The following is a 19,922-nucleotide window of genomic DNA, read 5'->3' as shown; positions in this document are numbered from 1 at the left end:
CGAGTCTAGTTTTATGAAATAATGTACGAGACATGAACTAAACATGTGCAAAATATGGGGGTGATAGGGCGTGTTTTTCTTGAGTTATTGCAAAGAAAGTTGCAGAAAGAAAGAAATATCTCAATACATAGAAGATAAGCTTTAATTTCAACCAAGTTTTTATCGTAATCCCGACATCGTATGAAAAGACGAAGTAAACAAAACGATAGCGCAAAGTCTCAGCTACAACATATTAAAATCTGGGAGAAATTCACGGAAGGGTAAGTGAGCTAGTGCTCGATAAAGACAATCATGCCAATTTTCACATTAAAAAAAATTCCCTCCCATAGAGATAACACGTCATAACGAAGATACAAAAAGGAGTACATATGACCTTTGACCTCAATTTGTACAGACAAGATGGCATCTGAGTAAAAAGTAGTTATTTTGTGAAATGATCCTCGTAACATGGTCTTTGCGTGTGCAAAATATGGGAAAGATAGGACATGCATTCACTAAGATACAGGGTGAAACACTTATGACCTTTGACCCTAATTTACATACCCAAGATGGTGTCCGATCAAGTAGTTGTTATTTTATGAAATAATTCACGTCACATGAACTAAACATGTGCAAATTATGGAAGTGGTAGAAGCCGTTTTTCTTGAGTTATTGCAAAGAAAGTTGCAGAAAGAAAGAAATACTTCAATACATCGAAGATAAGCTTTAATTTCAACCAAGTGTTTTGACGTGATGCAGACATCGTATGAAAAAACGAAGGGCACACTCACGATAGCCCTACGTCTCAGCTACAACATATTAAAATCTTAGAGAGATTCACCGAAGCATAAGCGAGCTAGTGCTCGATAAAGATAGTCATGTCAATTTTCATTTCCATAAAAACTGCACTCCCATAGAGTTAACACGTAAACTGGTCAAATTTGACAAGATTACATTCAATCCATTTTTACGAGGTGATACCGTCATCTAATCAAAATACCGTTATTACGTTAATGAAAAAGCATTTAATAAGCTACAACATACTGAAATCTTGGTGAAAATTGACAAAGGATTATTGAAATACGCTCGAATGAACTTGAAATTTGATGACGTCATTTTGAAAATTTACTTTTTTTACTTTATTAAGAAATTTGATATCTTTTAATCATTTTGTCAGCATTGCCACCCCATGAAATGACATGTACAACTCATCAGCTTTCAAAATATGTACAGAAAATGGGGGGTCACCGTCCATCCTGACGAGTAAAATCGGATTTAAAATTGGCAGTTTTTTGGCATTGTTGCACTGGATATCGCCATTGACGCGCGCGCGGAATTTCAACTTTGACGGGCCCGTATGACGTCATATTGAGTCGGATCGACTTGAAACTTGGTAGAAATATTCCTTGACATTTCAGTCATCCGATAAGTGTAAAAAAACGGGAAATTTCTATTGCATATGAGCTGTGCGTGCGTATATGTGCGCGCGCGTACGCGTCCGTCCAATTTTTTCAATTTTTCAAAAAATGCTCCAAATGATCTGAAACGTGTGCAAAAAAAATTTGAGCTCGATTGGAGCATGTCAACATTTTAACGTGCGCGTACGCGCACGGTTTAAGTGTAAACTGAAATTTGAGAAAATGTGTAGAGCGCGCTTGATTTGAACTATATGTGACGTAAATTTCATAGAAAAATTCCATTCCATTAATGAGATATTAACGAAAATGTGCTTTCATATAATGACGTCATAGTGACGTCACGGTCCATTGATCACAATGATTTTACAAAATCTGTCGTCTTTGTGACATGATACATATATGGTATAATTTTGAAATTGATAGGCAGAGGACTTTCTGAGTTAATCTCTGCACAACTTTTGTCCAGAAATAAAGAATCAGTACAGATACAGAAGGTGATCCGAAGGATACTCGGATCACCTAATAATAAGGTCTTATTTACCCAGGGTAGCCTCTTCAGTGTTGCCACTGATCTACCAGAGGGCCCTGCCATTGGTAAATAGTACCTTTACAGAACAAGTCTTGTGACTTGTTTTGTTTTATTTTTCTAATTCACGTGAATTTTATGTGATCAATCTGATAGCACTGGTCGTTAATTCAGTCGTTCTACTCACTCAAATTTTTACTGACTGGTTCAGTTCTATTTTGATGGTACTTAACCTTGATAGCCTTCTACGTGCGTACAATGATATTTGTAAACCAGCAACAACATCTGAAGCTCTACAATGTAACACATGCATGCATTATTACTTGTAATCAGCAGGCACTATGAACAGAATGATGACCAATTATCTTGTGTAGTTTGAAGAAAGAAAAAAATAATTGCTGCTTGTGTATACAATAATATACTTTTGCCACATACTGCTTGCCATAGCCACTGATGTAAACAAGGTTGAAACCTGGACCTACCTGTCAATATTAAAGCATGAAGCTACTTTTTAGCCTCATGCTGTAAGTGTATCTTTTTCAGAATAATACTGTCCCAGTTGTAGCTGTGTGTTTGTGTATCCATCTTTGTGAGTGTCTGCACGCACACACACACACTCACACACACACACACACACACACACACACACACTTTAATGATTGTGATCAAGCAGGCATTACAGAGCTCGCCCAGCAGTGAGTTCACAGTCTGAAGCAGCTCAAGGTTTCCTGGGAATGAAAAGTAGATCAAATTGAGCCAGATTTGGCCAAAAGCTGTACAAAATATGCGCACGGACCTCGTGTGAAGGCGTTATTGAATGCATGGATTCATATCTCACTGGCAACAGCCATGAACAGTTTTAAACAACAATGACAACAAAAACGACAAAAACAACTTACGTACATAGGTACATGTATTATGAAAGTATGTACTGGTTTAATAGTATCTGATACAGGGCAGAGTGCATGAAGATCTGGTGCCTAGGTAGGCAGGTAGGCCTACACAATTCTTATGTATTCTTGCTGTAAAACAGCATCACGGTGCACAAGCTGAAAGACATTCTTGGCAAGTTTCCAACCAGTGCCTAGAAGGGTGTTACACAACTGTAGCCTTGTTGGCTTGACTCTCCCTCATTTTTGATCACCAGGTACTCAAAAAAGGTCTCCAGCTCACTGAAGTTCTTTTATGCAATACTGGTACTGTATGATATGTGGCATCCACGTCTGTAATATGTAAAACAAAAAACAAAGGTGAAACAATGTTGACATTATACTATCTGGATGTTTTCCTGGTAAAATAGTATGTATGTATGTCATGCTTTTTCTCAAACTTCTCAATTTACATCCATATGCATTTAAAAAAATGGTTGCTAACTGCATACAAATTTTAATCCTGTTGTAGCGATGTGGAATTGGCTACTGTGATAGTAGCACATCAGTATAGGCAAGATACTGTATAGGCCTATAAGCTGTTATTTTCACAGATTTTGCGAATCACAGTTGGACCACAAATTCAGCGACCGCGAAAATGTCTCCATGGGCGAGAGTTATGTGCACTTATGATAGTCTCTGCATCAAATCATGAAAACAGCATCTCGCGAAAATGTCGGTGACCTCATTCGCAAAAATATCTTTGCACGAAAGTAACAGCTTATACATTGTACACAGGAATTCTCAGATCCACATAGGCCCGAATTCACGAAGGTGGTACAAATGAAACCATGGTCTAAACCATGGACAAAAACCATGGAGCGCCAAGTGTCGCACGGAATATTTTGTTAGGAAATTGGACATTTTTTCGACAGAATTACAGTTTCGTTAACGAAATCATCATTTCCTGGACGAAATGTTCATTTAGTTACAAAATGTTGTCATTTCGTTACAAAATAATCATTTCATCGACGAAACGACTGATTTCGTAACGAAATGTTCCGTGCGACACTTGGCACTGCATGGTTTTTGTCCATGGTTCAAACCATGGTTTCATTTGTACCACCTTCGTGAATTCGGGCCATTAAGTTTAATACATTCTGCTAAAAAAAGAAATTATTCACAGAGAGAGAGAAAAAAAAATGCTCCCTTCCCACGCAGCTCCTTTCCACCCACCTCCTTCCCACATCTTCCCCCTCTACTCAGCAAAGCCATTTCCATCATTTACTGCATTCACATTCGAATTACTGTGGTATTGAATGCCACAGGTAATTTGGTGGCACCATTTTCAGATCTGCAAAGTACCACGGTAATAGGTACCGTGGTAATTCACATGGAACCATTCTCATTCTCGAAATACCGTGGTATATCTGGGCCAAAAGCTGTGAGGTAAGCACTGTGCATGAACATATCTTCTACACCATGTTGAAACTGGGGATTTCATTTTATCGTCACTCCAGAGATTACATTTGGATTCTGGTTGATCCGTTTTGCATTTCTATATTCAATCCACTCCACCATACAGTTCAGCACTTCACAGTTATGTCACAAAATTGTGTCATTGTGTTGTGAAGTATTGATAACAAGTGTTAAAGCAATGTTTGTAACCTATCCTAACAGGACATCACAAAAGATGCTTTTTCCCCACTAGGGCAAGGGCCACGTCTGTATTACTTGCCCAATAGTGAATTTTCATTGCCCTGAAAAGTGGCTTTGTAGCACCCTGCCTAACCAAGAGGAAGAGGTCGCTTCATTTGACACATTCTACTTCACGAAGGCAGGCACTCTGCGTGATTGGCAAATCAGCTTTGGTTAGGTGTAGCTACGAGTCTCCATGTTTCATTCATGCAGCATGCTCCCTGCTCTGCTGAATTTATACGCGTATTAAAGGGGAAAGCTGACTTCATTATTTCTTACCCACTTACAACGAGAAAATGGAGTAAGGGGAGGGCATGGGATGCTTTCACGATCAGTGTCCGGTGTAGTAGTCCGTCACCATGTTACTCAAAGTAGTGTAAACTGTTCCTCGACAGCACCTCGTGGCACAGTTCAGCTGCCCATCATCCACTCCATGTGCCCAGCAATAAACATATTATATCTACATGAGGAGCGATGCTGTGCTCGACGTCATCCACCAGAAGGAGCCCAAGTCTGCGAGTGGACTTCGTCATTGGAGTCAACCTGTGCTAGTCTTGTCCTACCAGCCTCAGTGTGCTTGTACATGTAGGGTGACAGGACATTTGCTACTGTGACAATATTATTACTCTGGTCTTATTTTCTCCTGGCACTATAATAGGGTTAGGGTTGTGATAGGGTTTTAGGTTTAGTTTAATGTGAGGATTAGGGTTAGGGTTATGTTTGTGGGTAGAATTTATATTTGGCTCAGCGTGCAGATATTTTAATGGGAGCAATTGTCGCAGGAGCAAATGTCATGGAATTGTTTGTAGATCTGCAGGATCCATCAGCTCCATTAGCTGAAAGTACAGCAGGAGGTTTTGAATAGTCACAGGCCAGTTGTAGACTTGAATTCCCAATGTGATGATAAAATAGATGTCGCAATTTTCACTTTGTAATTATCATTTCGTAGTCATCTGATAATTAAAACTTGTCATGCAACCTGAAGGTGTGTTGAATATTAAAAAAAAAAGAGAAGAAAAAGAAATCAAAGTCAAAGACACCTTACACATTCCAACATCATGGCTGTCAGGAGTTGTGAGATAGAATATGTTGCGCGCTTTTACTGATATCAAAGGGCCATCTTAAGAGAAAATTTTGGTATTGGAGAGACCTTTGCCTTTAGCTACGAGAATCAGTCCCATTAGAATGACGGATGGTTCCTCAGTTCCTGATACCAGGAATTGTTCCAGCGACAGATCAACAGCGACAACGTGAACAGCTTTCATTTTCGCCCGTTCCGTGGGAAATCTGATTGTGAGAGGCGTCACGTATTAAATCTGGGATGCATGAATGTTTTTCTTGGACTCTTAATCTGCAGATAGGAACCCAATGTTGTGTAAAATTCACTTTAGTGCCACCTTTGTTAAAGGTGTATGGGGGAGTGGTACTGTAGGACTGATACCTGTCATGTTGCAGAAATTGCCATTCAGTGGCAGACAAGATTACTGAGTATGAGACATTGTCGATAAAGTTAATCATACAAATCACAGTTTTAAAGAATGAAAGAAAGCTACATTACATGGTTTCTTTTATACTGTAGTCCAGGAAATGTATCCAAGTTGCATTCCAAACTAAGAATTTATGGACCAGCACTCTCCTGATATAGTTTTTGATGGTGAAAAAAAAACTTTTTTTTTGTTGAAGAAAATCAATGTAGGAAGTGTTGATTTCAGTAGAGGTTTTTGTGGTTGTCTTTCCTTTCTTGGAAATGTTTTGTGGAAAGTCAACAGATATGACCCAATTTAATGTTTTCTTGCGAAGTATGGTTCATCTTTGAATAATGCATACATGCACTGTGCCATGGTGTTGATCGTCCTTAGCCCACATGATCAGCCCTGCCTTCATTTCGACTTCCATTTCACGAGGCCTGCTCATGCATGAATGAACATCTGATGCGCAAACACACCAAACATACATACATGTAGTACAAGGCTCAAGCATTTGTTCATACCTGAAACAGGAGGGCCAAAGGAAGGCTGAAAGTTTGATCTGGCAACGTGGGTCCAAATCCAAGGTAGAGATATTGGATGTGTGACATTAAGAAGTGCAGATTATGTTGCTGAAATATGTATGGCAAGGACAGCTGGCAGTTTGCCTGTGGCATTGGTCACAGGGTCAAGAAGGCACAATGCCCATAGCTTGATAATTCTGCTGAGGTGGATAGCATTTCATTTGAAACAGAATTACAAAGTGAGAGACAGATGGACAGACAGACATATGACGAAGATTGTGTGGGTAAAATCTATCACTAGTGTCCCATACACATTTTACATGTATACAATGCTCAGAAGGGCCATTTATTGAGCCTTTGGCTCATACCTCATGTATACATGTACCTAAAATTATAACTCCTTTTTTACCTCCTTGGCTCCAAGCCTACTAATCCAAGCCATTATTCTCTTTCCTTATTTTTTTTTCTTAGTTCACTGCCAGACTGCAGATTTAGAATATCATTTTCCAGCATTTTGCTTTTTTGTTGTTGTTGTTGTTGTTTTATTTGTGTGAGGGCAATATTTGAGACACACAATAAATGTGCATCTTGAATGTTATCATGAGTTCTCCAATGTCTGAAAACATAAACAAAGGAAGAACAAAAGCTATAGGAAGGAAAAATCAAATGCATTCTCTAAAGCAGTCTGTATGGATATAAAATTTTATCATAGAATATATTAAACATATTGTTTTTATTAGGGTTCATCTTACTGTCAAAGAAATCAATACCACTGGGCAGAGGATCTAAGAGCACAGAGGACTAGCGTGTGGATATTTATATAAAGTGGCCCCAGATGTCTGTTTCACAGACATGTGTCAGCTTTAATATAATTGTTCTGTTTGTTTGGAGGCTTCCACGAATGATCTCTTGCCCAGGGTAGGGACTGCAGTGACGTCCTACTTTTAACGATGCTCTACTTTTACGATGCTACTAGGGTCACTGTGCAGTTTAAAGGAAGAAGTCATATGCTTTAATATATGGCCAATAAACAGGCAAAGTCATGGCGCTCTGGCAATTCTTCTGATTGCAAAATTTGTACATATTTATCTTTTTCATGGCCATTTTGTTTACGGTGTGGAAAGAAAGAAAAATAGCTGTGTGCTCTATGGAGTTCAAGCTGATCTTGTACTATGTCACATCATACACATACACACACACACACACACACAGAACTTTTTGTGGCTGTTATGTGCAAGCATCCTCGATTGTGTAGACGAGCAAAATTGGAATCATATTTCAAGAAAACCTAGCATGGTGAAGAGTTCATCTCTTTTAAAGTATTGATACAGGTATGAATATGCGAAAATAAGTGACATGTCCAATCTTTTACTGTAAGTAATTTACTGATTGAAAAATATTTTGTCAGCATTTCAGTTGTCATTTCTTTAGCGAGGAATTTCGTTGGTATATGTGAATAGATTTTAATGCACAAATGATAAGTGTTTTTGTTCATTTCAGTGTCATAGAACATCATGAGTATTTTCTTCTATAAAGTTTCTCATTACTATTTCTACTGTGAAATGTGTTGTTACATAATTATGCATAGATTGAGTCCTTAAAAGCTACTTTGAGTCTGGCTGTGGAGACTACGATACACATTAGTCCAAGAAGTGATGTGAACTTTGGGTATTGATTGCCGTTTCAGTCGCTTAATTAATTACCCTTAGGAAACATCCGTATATATCAGTCTATTGATTGGATGATTTCAGGGCAAAGTTGCACGTAAGCAGGCAATTATCCCATCATCCCTGTACACACATGTGCCATCAACATTGCAATTGGACGCTGCTTCTTTTGCAGATGTCGTCAGTTGGAATGAGGGGACGAATATTCATGGGACGAGCTCGGACAAGATCCGTGTTTGGCAAGACTCACTGAGCCCTCGCCTCATGTTTATGCAAATTTGTGAAATGAATATATCGATGCTATGTCACCAAAATGGAACTATCACATTTAGAGATCTATAGAAAGTGCAATGTGGTCTTTATGCTGGGGACTGCCAGGGTTCAACAGTGGGAGCACAGCTCTTGTCATCAAAAGTAGACTTTTGAAGGCATAAAATTCAAGTGTATGTTCCTTCATTCAGTGATTCACGTACAGCCCTATGTTAAAACCTGAAACTATAGTTTTCCGAGGTACACTGTACCTTAAAACTACATTAAATTTTGTGATCTGTGACATACAGTGACTATTGTTTATGTCCCAGCACCAGCTGTGTATACTACATGATGTATGATACCAGGGGCCCATTTAGTGAAGGGATCTGTAATTATGGAGCATTACCAGGGATTGCAGTTTCCATGGTAGCAAGTGAATCACTCACACCTGATTGGATATTGGCCAGCTGTTACCACTATATTGTTATGTAAATATTTGGTAAGCAGGGAACATGTCTTAGCTCTTCGTAACAATTTGCTGTGTTGGTAGACATGTACGACAATTGATGACCCATGTCAAATCATTCGCGAGCTCAGAATTGATTAGTGGCTCGAGTGTAAATAACTAGACACATTTCCTGTGACATAGTATAGGTTGTATGAACACTCTTTATGATTGTCTTCTGTACTCTGTCACCCTGAGTGTTGCACTCATCAATCATGTACATACAAGGTGGTGACTGGTGAATCTAGGCATCAGATTGTCACCTGAAGGTTGGTGTTTCATTGCTCAGGGGCCAAAGTTGCTGTTACAAGTCAGCACACATTTACCTTCATGCCGCACTTGAGTTTGAGACATAGTATCACAGTGACATGGTGAAGATCTTTTTGCATGGCCACTTCAAGGACCAAGCTTGTTGTAGGACATCATGGGAAATATATTCCACATCGTGCCATTAAAAAAAAAAAAAAAAAATTAAATACATAAGCAATAGAAGACAAGTTATGGTATGTATGTACATGTACGTATGCCTTTTTATCAGAAAGAAAATAAAGCCTTAGTACCATATTTTTACCATGTTGTATCAAACGAGAATGAAAAGTCATCTTCTTCTCCCCGAATCTGTCTTTCTGCATTTTTTTTTTTTGGGGGGGAGAAAAAATGAATGTCAAGCAGTCTCAAGCCTTTGTTGTTTATTTGTCTGTATTGTTTATTTGTTGTGTATGCTGTTTTGTTTTGTTTTGTTTTTGTATATTCTGTTTGAAATTGATAAAGTTAGATTCAGTTGAGAAAAGGGTTTGTGTCATCTTGAGCTGGTAGCCTTGTGACAATAAATGATGCATTTACATTGTAGAGCTAAATATTGCGAGGTTTTCCATGGAAGGAAATTTGCATTTTCCATTTGCCAAAACAGCACTGGAACTTAAAGCTCTGATTTATCTCCCCTTCTCCCACCGCCCCCCCCCCCCATTTGGATAGCTCAATACTGTAAAACACAATATTTTTGCGGCATTAAATTTTCGCAAATTAGAGTCGACGACCTTCGCAGCATGAAATTTTTGCGATTTGCCTCTAACACTCAGTGCGTATGCTTAGTGTAGAGAAGAACTTTCATGCACATTTTGATTTTGCAATTTTTGGCTCACGCGAAATTCGCAAAATTACCATGTAAAATACACATGAACATTCCTCGTTCTACGGTAAGTTTACCTAGATATACCTGTGTTACTTGGTACTACCACTTGATACCAAAAAGATGAGGGTTTGAGAGTGGAATACAGATAAGATACTGTAGAGAGAAAGTTTTTTTTTTTCTTAATGTCAACATAGACTTTGTGTTGTAGTCTTTCTTCTGGTTCTTTACACCACACACACACACACACACACACACAGAGGATATTTCCTTGTTTTGCTATTGTGCCCTTTTGTGAGTTAATTTCAATCCTTTTTCCAGGGGATCGGTCAGTGAAGTACCCTAGTTCACCCACATATGTTTTTGTTTTCTGTTTGCAGAAAAAAAAATAACCCAAGGATATTAGCTGTTGATTTACACCCAGTAGAAGAAATGGACTGCCCTTTTTTCTGCCTTGCCCCCAATGATGTCATATATAATTATATACAATCATGCAAGAGGAATAAATAGCCTTTGGTCCAGGCTTCACCAAGAAATGAATTACATCTGTATTTTCCAAGACAATCTACATTTAAATGAATTATTATTTTATTAAAAATCAATTATTTTTTGTTTCTTTTTCTTTTGTGCTAAGTTGAAGTCTAACTTGAAAAGGTCTATAGTCGTTGCGTGCTACAGCCTTCAGCTATAATACCCTTCAGCACCCATGCCTATTATCTGTTGTCATTTTTGCTGTGGAGGAGAAGAGAGAATCTCTTGTGGTATGATGGCAGTCTTTTGTATTGATTCCAGAAGTGATCTGTATCACAGCATTTTAAGAGCAAAAAAGCTCAGCTGTATATATATATATATATAATTGTATATGTCCAGACATTTTAAGATATAGGGCCAAATATTGCAAGCATACCATATAAGTTATCAAATGCAAAAGAGATGTAATAAGTCTCATACTTCATGAAAAAAGGACTGTAAACTTTGCAGATGTTTCACAAAAGATAACAGGTGGTATGAATGGTTGTAGGCCTACTTGTTCGAGAGAAACTACTCATTGCTCTATAGTATGATTTTTATAGGAAATTTCAGCTTTGCATTCATTGGAACCATGACTGGAGAATGGAGTATCAGTCATGTAATGGTCAAGGTTGAATTTCTTAAGTTGGAATAAGCATTTATGTTGAGAAATCTTGCTTCCAATTTCATAGCCTCGGTGTAGTTTTATGTGATTATCTGCCGGGTAGAACTTCCCAGCTACACAAATGTACTAGTATTTAGTGTATGTACATGTATGTAGTGTGCGTTGTGTCCCCATGCCACTGACAATTTTTAGTGCTTTTTAAAAATGGTCATGTCTGATGTTAGGTACAGCATACCATGTGCCAAGATGTTGACAACCTTGTAGTTGTTTGTAAACATAACAGAGGACTTCAGTGGCTCGTGATCTATTGATGTATGATGTGGATTTGTTTGTTTCAGTCTGGATGTAAAGGCTAAAGGTCGGGCATTACAAACAGATATTTCTCCTACTTGCCCAGTGCCGTAGTGACCATTTGGGCAAGGACCCCAACCCTAGCTGGCAAGTGCTCTTTCGTTTGAATCATCCTGCAGTGAGCTCTAGTCGCCCCTGGCTAATGAGCATGTACAGTGTAGTCTTCTAGCGTACGGAAGGGAATGGGAGTTAAAGTATGGAAAAATGATGAAATGGTTTTATTTGAAGGGGAAGTGGAAGGGAATGGGAGTTAAGTATAGAAAAATGATGAAATGGTTTTATTTGAAATGTCAGTGACCCCTTCAAAACTACTGTGTGATATGACTAAAGAGGTAATGATGATAACAGCTGAGTTGAAATGATCTTTTCATGTGTCCTGGAAATTCGTGGAACTGGGCCCAAAAGCTAGAAATGTGATAGGGATATGTACATGTCAGAAACAAACCACATCTAGAGGTGTTTGACACTGTTTTCATTTTTTTTTCCCCTTGAAATAAGTGGCAGCAGAGTAGTAGAAAGGCTGCAAAGAAAGAGGGGGGGGGGGAGGGAAAGAGATCCTGATAAGTTTTGAACAGCTGTTCTGTTTGCGTCTTATGAAGAGAGAAGAGAGTGCATGCATGCAGGGAGCTGTGTGGGCGAGATTTCTGGCTAAGACTGAGTCTTCCTGTTGTCTTCGCTGACCGTGTGTCAACGCCTCACTGTGCGTACAGAATGTAAACATGTTTACAAAGAGGGATCCTGCATGTGAGACCTCAGAAATAAGAGATCACCATGACATGTGTACCACCTGATATTGCCGTGCCGGCCGTGGCGCGGTGTACCGAAGTGCAACTGGATGTCCCACCCCCCCCCCCCCCCAAAAAAAAAAAAAAAAAAAAAAAAAAAAAAAAAAAAAAAAAAAAATTCCTTTTTTTTTTTTTTTGCAGAGGTTTATGCATGGAATTGAGTACTGTAAAAGTGGAAATTTTCGCGGTGTTGAAATTTTCGCACATTTCGCGCAACGAGAAGCTAGCGCGAAAATAAAAGCACGCGAATATTTTTGCATGCCATATGTTCCAGTACTTGTTGTCTTGATTCCGCGGAATTAAAAACACACGAAAGTCTTCTGACACGGCCAAGCGCGAAAAATTAGTCGCGTGAAAATATCCACTTTTACAGTACCCATACCAAGAACCACACAGTAATGAGACAGTATACAGTATAGCTTCAATATTAAATGGGTTAGTCAAATACCGGTTAATGATTGGCTAAACACAGTCACGTGATGGAGGTACATTCGTTATGTTCGCCCATGGGCAAACATTCTTGTTATGTTCTCCCATGGGAAAACATTTTCACGTAACAAATACCTGCGCGCACAGTGAATTTGGCTCTGCACGAGCTAGCACGATCGAGTGCATTATGCGCGTGCTGGACCTTTACGCTAAGCGTACCATGATATCAATAAGGTACGGTTTGATGCGCCACTTTCAGAGCGTGAAATCAATTGATAATGATGGTATTTGACTAACCCATATAATATAACAGATGACGACTTTTGTTGTCGGGAACATACCAAACGTTCGACCCTCAGGGTTTGAAATGCTATTTCGGGAGGCTATAAGTCCCTCGACTTTGTCTCGGGACTTATAACCTCCCTCAATAGCATTTCAAACCCTTCGGATGGAACTTTCGGTATGTTCCCTTCCCCGCCAGTCATCATCTATATAATATTTGCTCCATCTCCCAAACACAAATTGGAGAAGAAAGACTGAAAATGTGACACACCAAGTGTGCTGCCATCTTTCTCCATTCTTTTGGCAGTATAGAAAACTAGCCACCAACGTACTCATTTTGTGAGCACTCATAGCCTCATTGGAAGAGTGTATTAAACATGTATTGTATTGTATTGTATTGTATTGTATTGTGTACATACCCATGACCCATACATTGCATACATACCCACTAAGATTTGCCATAATCTACTGTAAAAGTGGTTTCTTTCACGATGGTTTTATTTTTGCGCTTTTCGCGTTTTGAGGTTGAACCGCAAATTTAACATCACGCGAAAATGTTTTGAAAAGTCGCGCGATATTAACCACGCAAGGAAATGTTTTGAACTCACCGCTTGTTACAATGCTGTTGCGCACACACGAAAATTCCGCGCATTGCAGTTATTGATGGTATTGATGGTCAACAAACACACAAATTTTGCTGACCGCGAATTTATACACAAGCGAAAAAGTCGGCACCAATGGAAACCGTGAAAGTATCTGTACGGGAAAGAAACCACTTTTACAGTATACATTGTGTAGCCTTACATCTTGAAATCCTGGTGAACTGACCTTGACTGGCTATGCCACCTACACGTACAGTTGTATATAGCTACCTATCCAATCCTCAGTCCCCATTTCTCGGCATCGTGCTTGACATTTAAAGCGCCTCTTCCTCATTGTCACTTGGTCTCTTGAGAGCTGGTTGTCAAGGTGAAGGTCAAAAGGTCAATGTTGATTTGCCAACATATTCTACAGTCACCATTTTTCATGATACTAGCAGTATACTGTGTGTGCCGGAGTAGACGTTTTAATTTTATTATGTGCCATAGAATAGACCAAGACCTTGGGAGAAAAGATAAGGAAAATGCTTGAGAGTCTGTATCTGTATAATACAGTGAGAGCTACAAGGTTGTATATGAAAGTATTATAAGAGTGATAACTGCTGTATCTTTATGTTTTCAGTTACTTTAGACAATTTGCCATATTTTCTTCTTTCTGTGTACATGTATGTCAAAATTTTTATCACAGAAATGCTGTTCGAGTGTACCAAGACAATACAAGTTCTTCTGTAATGATGTCAAGGAGCTTTAGGAATTGGAAAGTTTAGAGAGTTCAAGTATTTTGTTGGGTACAAGTTTTGTTTATACATACATGTGTCTGGTATTTTTCTCTTCTCTGCGATTTGTGAATGTTTTATTACCGGTGGGAGCCATTCTGAGTTTTATATGTGTTTACGCATTTTTAGCATTCTTAACTAAAAGTCACAAGCACTGCACTTTGCTGCTTTTGGCTCAGTAACCCAGCAGCGAAAGTAGAGTTTGTATATGATTATTGAATGAAACTGAATGTTGTTGGGGCAGACATGCAGATTAATTTGAATGTTGTGGTGTCATGTTCGAGGATCAGAGATGTGCGTACATGTATTGTTGCACATTTGCGCAATTTCGCAAGCACGTTTTAAATCCACTGGTTTGCTTTGGAATTCGCAGCAGAAGTTTGCGACATGTTGTGTACACAGTAGGGTTGTTTATTTTCCTCAGGTGATGGTCTCCAATTTAATGTACGTGAAATACCAGAAGAAAACAAAGAAGAGAGACAAATAGCTCTGTAAATCACCCAATATGACAGCGTAGACCTGCTTGTCTTTATACAATAGACAAATATATGTTGTCAAAACATATAATGACTTAACGCAGGAAACTACATTTTTGTATGTGGGCATGATATGAAAACATCCGGAGCTGATAAAGAAACAAAGTCTTTGCATCAAAAATAATTTTCAAGGGTCTCTTAACCAAGAGGTATACAGTTACAGAGGATATAAACTGTATATTCTCCGTGGTGGATAAAAAAGAAATGTTATTCATGACACTAACTGATAAACATGTTATGAACTCTTCTAGAAAAAGGGGATTACCCTGGTACAGGATCTGATTCAATTTCGGGTTCTTCATCACTATTTGTTGTAAGCTTGCTGTAATCATCACAATCGATTGGCAGACTTCCTCTTGTCGCAGCACGATTTATGATTTATAACTAACCTCGATTTGGTGACCAGAAAAACCAAGTGTCCGTAATGAGCGTGGGAGTGGGTGGGCAAGCATAATTAACACTATCCTATTGATGTGTACCTGTGACGTATCCTGTTTTCTTGTTTGTTATGGTGCTTTGTTGCAATGGCCACCATGCCGCTCCTGCTACTGTATATGCCGAATATTTTGCGAGGTTTTTATTTTCGCGAATTTCGCGAGTAAGGTGCTATTTGTGAAATTAAAGACACGCGAAAATATTGATTCTGATCCCGATGTGAATGTAACGTACGCGTGTTCACTTCTCCGTTCCAGTGCAGGACTCCACGATCGCGAATTTAACCACTCGCAAAATTGTCGGGAGTTCGCGATTCGCGAAATTTTAGACTCGCGAAATATATAGCGTATACAGTATATATCTTCACGCATGGATCTCATAGTCAAGAAAGCTATGCTTTGATTTTTACATGTATGCCACGTATCATCCTCTTCTGCTTGGAGGATGTCCACACAGTAGAGCTGTCCTGCTTCTTCTCCTCACCCTCAGAAGTTCTTGGCCACTTGTCTATTGTTCAGACCATCAAGTCATGTGGTTACTTTGCTTTTTGAGAAACAACAACAACAACAAATCATCTTATCCAAGCGTTGAGTTGGCAGTGCTGAATGTTGGTAACTGTAAAATCAGTTCTGTGAGGAATTACAGATCAGTCTGATAATTGAGCTCCTCAAAAAAGTGTGAGTGACATTTTTCTTGGTTTTTCTCTCTGTAGCCATGGTAACACTGGGCAGAACTTCATGAAGTTTAAAAGTTTTGGATTTTTTTGCTGCTGTGACCACAAGCTTCCTGAAAATTTCCCACAAAACTTCACAAGAAACTTCCCACTAAAACTTGTGTAGGGGAATTTCCCGAACCCCCAAAACTTTCTCAAACGTTGTGCAGTCTAAATGCCGTGTGTAGCAACTGAATCTTCGTGATGTTTGTCACCTGACAAGTCCACTGCCTGTTTTTGCCTCCAAAGCGAGCCCTCATTGGGATGTATGTGTGTACATTTTTTACGTAACAATCAATAGCTACATGTATCAGACAGCGTACATGTACAGTTTCTTTGTTGTTGCTCATGTGCACCAGTGAGCCAAACTTTGAGAACTGAAACTTTGGTAAGTTTTACCGCCTTTGTAAACAGAGGAGCAAACTTCACAAAAAGTTCTCAAAGTTAAACTTTGAGGAATTTTGCCTGTGTGACCACGGCTGAAGTTGCCTCTTCACTGTTTATTTTCCACTTTTTACATTTTGATCTAGAAAAAAAGTCTTTAACAGAGGCTAAGCAGTAAGTGTACAGTATGTAGAGATTTTCTCATTCTCATAATGCCCGGGAACATAACAAACAAGAGATGTTGGCAATGATGAGATCAAAGCATTGCACAAGGGTTTCTAGGAGGCAGATTTTCCCCTCATTTGATTTGTCAAGAGTTGGCAGAAGTGCAAGTTCGTTTGATGAATGTTTCAACATCTACATCTACATGCACTGGGGGCTTTCTGACTGTCTACAGAAAGAAGTAGCCAGTCACTGTACAACATGTAGTATGGTGTGTTTGGGCTCGACACCAATTGAAGAAAAGTCCTGTATGTAGATGTCACAGTTACTGTAACATGGCTTTACAGTAGCTTTGCAGGCATTCTGGTTAATATGATAACGTAAAAGCTGTTATTTTTTGCGTACAGACATTTTCACAAGTGCAGATGTCACAGACATTTTCATGCGATTCTGTTTTCACGATTTGACATCGAGGCTACTGTAAGTGCGCTAATTCCTTTCCATAATTCAAGATATTTTTACACATTAAATTTGCACTTCAACAGTGATTCATGAAAATTAAACCCTTGTGAAAATAATAGCTTTACAGTGGCAGATTTCAAGACAATCAGTGAAATTCTGTAGCCATATAAAAAAAAAAAAAAAATTATTCATGTAATATCAGTAATGGCAATTCTATGAATTTCATATCTCTATGCTGTTAGATAGGACATGTTGATTTTTTTTTTTTTTTTTTTTTTTTTTTTGGAGGATATTTCCTCACTCATGTGTGCCAAATATTTTAGGGCAAGGGGACAAGTGTCAAATACATTTAGCAGGCAAGTGTCCTTAAAAGCCCCGGACATTGCAGGACTGCCCTAGCACACCCGGATATTGCAGTGCAACATCCTGAAAACGGATAAGCAGAGAGAGTTGGTGCTGATTGAAACCGGTCTTATGATATGAGCAATTATGGGTCATTCATTGTACATGGTTACAGTATGAATCAATGATGTACATATATATGTGAAAGTGCATTGTATTGACCTGTGAAAAGGTATAGAGCAGGTTTTGATGGTATTTCATCTGTGCTAGACATTTTAAGCTCCACCTCCAATACAAAGTTTACTTATTTCATTGCTACAGTACATGTATTACATGACTTAGTTCTTCCTTTGACCGAACTGATGGGGTTATATCTTTTTTAGTGTTTGTTTCTACAATATTCACATAGTTTTGCAAAACTGATCAATATACTTTTTTTCTTCTTTGTATGGCACAACATGCCAGATCGAAACCGTTTGCTGACTATTGCTAAAATATATCAATATTAGGAAACTATGCAGATATTCTGTGGAGGAATTTCTCACGCAGTGAAGGATACATGAGCATTTACAATATCAACAATGAACGAGGTATTGAATACTTCCAAGAAAGTAAACTTATGGTCACATGATCTAATTTTCTGCTGCTTTTATTTTCTGTCTGACAGGGTCGCCTCATCGAGTTTTTCGGTCGTCAGCTGGTCACCAAGAATGAATTTGAAGTGGAGGCGACCAACGAGCAGCTCAACAGGTTCCCCGACTTCAAGCAGTGGCTCCATGTCATGGACATCAATCAGAAATCGGCAGAGGTAGGCTGGCTGCTTTCATTCAGTTTCAGACTTTGCAAAAAGAACTTGATGGTAATCACATTTCTGAAACACATTTTTGAAATCTCTGAATGCGTTGAAGGACTGTGTGTTAAGTCAATAGACAACAAAAGTCTCTGTGACAATTGTAAACCGCAAACAACTTTCCATTCAACATTTTTATCAAAATGAATTTAGAAAATCTGTGGTCTTGTCAGCAAACATACAACACTTACTCTCAAAAGCAATTTCCATGTACTGATGTACTGTGGGGGAAGTGATTTGAAGGTCATGTTCGGAGCCACCTTCATTGTGCTTCAGAGGTCAAATCGTTCATAACGCAAACACACACCCAAAATTGAGCAAACTCCAATCAGAAAACACCCCCATATCATGATTGGGAAAATATGTGTGATGTGAAGGAGGTATTTGGAAGAAACATGATGTAAGGTTATAGTTACAATTATATAGTTTAGTCAGCATGGACTATATTTTCTTATCACATCTATGAGTGGGTTCTTTTGTAAGTTTTAAACACCCCTCTCAGTCTCTTGCATGTATTGTTTACACTGTATACATAATTTTCTGAAAGCAAGAGATTATTAAGCAGAGGGGAAAAAGAGAACCAGCGGGAATCGAACCCATCATCTAATGCTTTTAGGGCAGCGACACAACCACCAGTGACGTGATGAACTTGGAACAGATACCCAAAGCTCCGAAATTCAGACATTGTGATGTTAGGTAGTCCAAGGCAGACAGGGCATATTAAATGAAAGAAAGAGATAATTAAGCAGAGGGGTGAAGACATGGGGTGTGAGTTTTATGTAGATCAGCAGCTGTAATCTTACAAATTTCATTTGTACAGAAGGAGACAAATTGAAGAAAATTCATACCCTATATGATTTTACTTTTGCACTGACCTTTCACTGTTTCACACCAACTTGAACCAACGATACTCACCTGTCATTCACCACTGGACATTTCTTCAACAACCCACTGACTCATCAGGAAATGTTTCTGTTGTAAAGCTCAATCCCATATCTTTGACGTCATTTTCACTGGCAATCATAGATAAGGGTGCAAGAAGACCACCTTCCATTGGTATTGATTTATTGACAACCGTTTAACTGAATTCTCTGAATTCTGACTCGTCTTTCTTGATTTCAGCCATTTTTTTTCACATGCCATCAAGTTGTGTGGTTAAAGGACAAGTTCACCTTTATCAACGTAAGGATTGAGAGAATGCAGCAATATTAGTAGAACACATCAACGAAAGTTTGAGGAAAATTGGACAATCGACGCAAAAGTTATGAATTTTTAAAGCTTTTGTGTTGGAACTGCTGGATGAGGAGACTACCAAGGCTCGTGATGTCATATGAGTACAACCGTATAAAGAAAATGTAAAGAAGATTCAACATATTTTCTTTTTCTTTTTTTCGCATAATGAAAGAGCACTTGACTTGCCTCTTTCTAAAGGCAGGGGGAATAATATTACCCATAATATATGTCAGTAACGAGTCAAGGGAATGTGTACTTCTTTCAAAAGATGAAATTTTGTGAAATTCTCTTTATATTTTCCTTATATTGTTGTACGCAAGTGACATCATACACTGTAGTAGTCTTCTCATCCAGCGGTGACTGCACAAAAACTTCAGAAATTCATAACTTTTGAATAGACTGTCCGATTTTCCTCA

The 19,922-nt window shown here is 38.7% G+C and overlaps 1 protein-coding gene across 2 annotated transcripts in view; it reads left to right on the top strand.

Moving 5' to 3' along the window:
• LOC140227133 (kinase suppressor of Ras 2-like) overlaps positions 1 to 19,922 on the top strand; it is a 98,386-nt gene that overhangs the window by 34,423 nt on the left and 44,041 nt on the right. For both annotated transcript variants that reach the window (XM_072307567.1, XM_072307566.1), the window contains exon 2: positions 18,091 to 18,231. In XM_072307567.1, the coding sequence (XP_072163668.1) occupies positions 18,091 to 18,231 (141 nt within the window). The remainder of the gene's footprint in view (positions 1 to 18,090; positions 18,232 to 19,922) is intronic.

Source organism: Diadema setosum, chromosome 4, assembly GCF_964275005.1.
Source record: "Diadema setosum chromosome 4, eeDiaSeto1, whole genome shotgun sequence".
Classification (NCBI taxonomy): Eukaryota; Metazoa; Echinodermata; class Echinoidea; order Diadematoida; family Diadematidae; genus Diadema; species Diadema setosum.
Note: the sequence above shows the minus strand (reverse complement) of the source record. Positions and strands in the feature narration are given on the sequence as shown.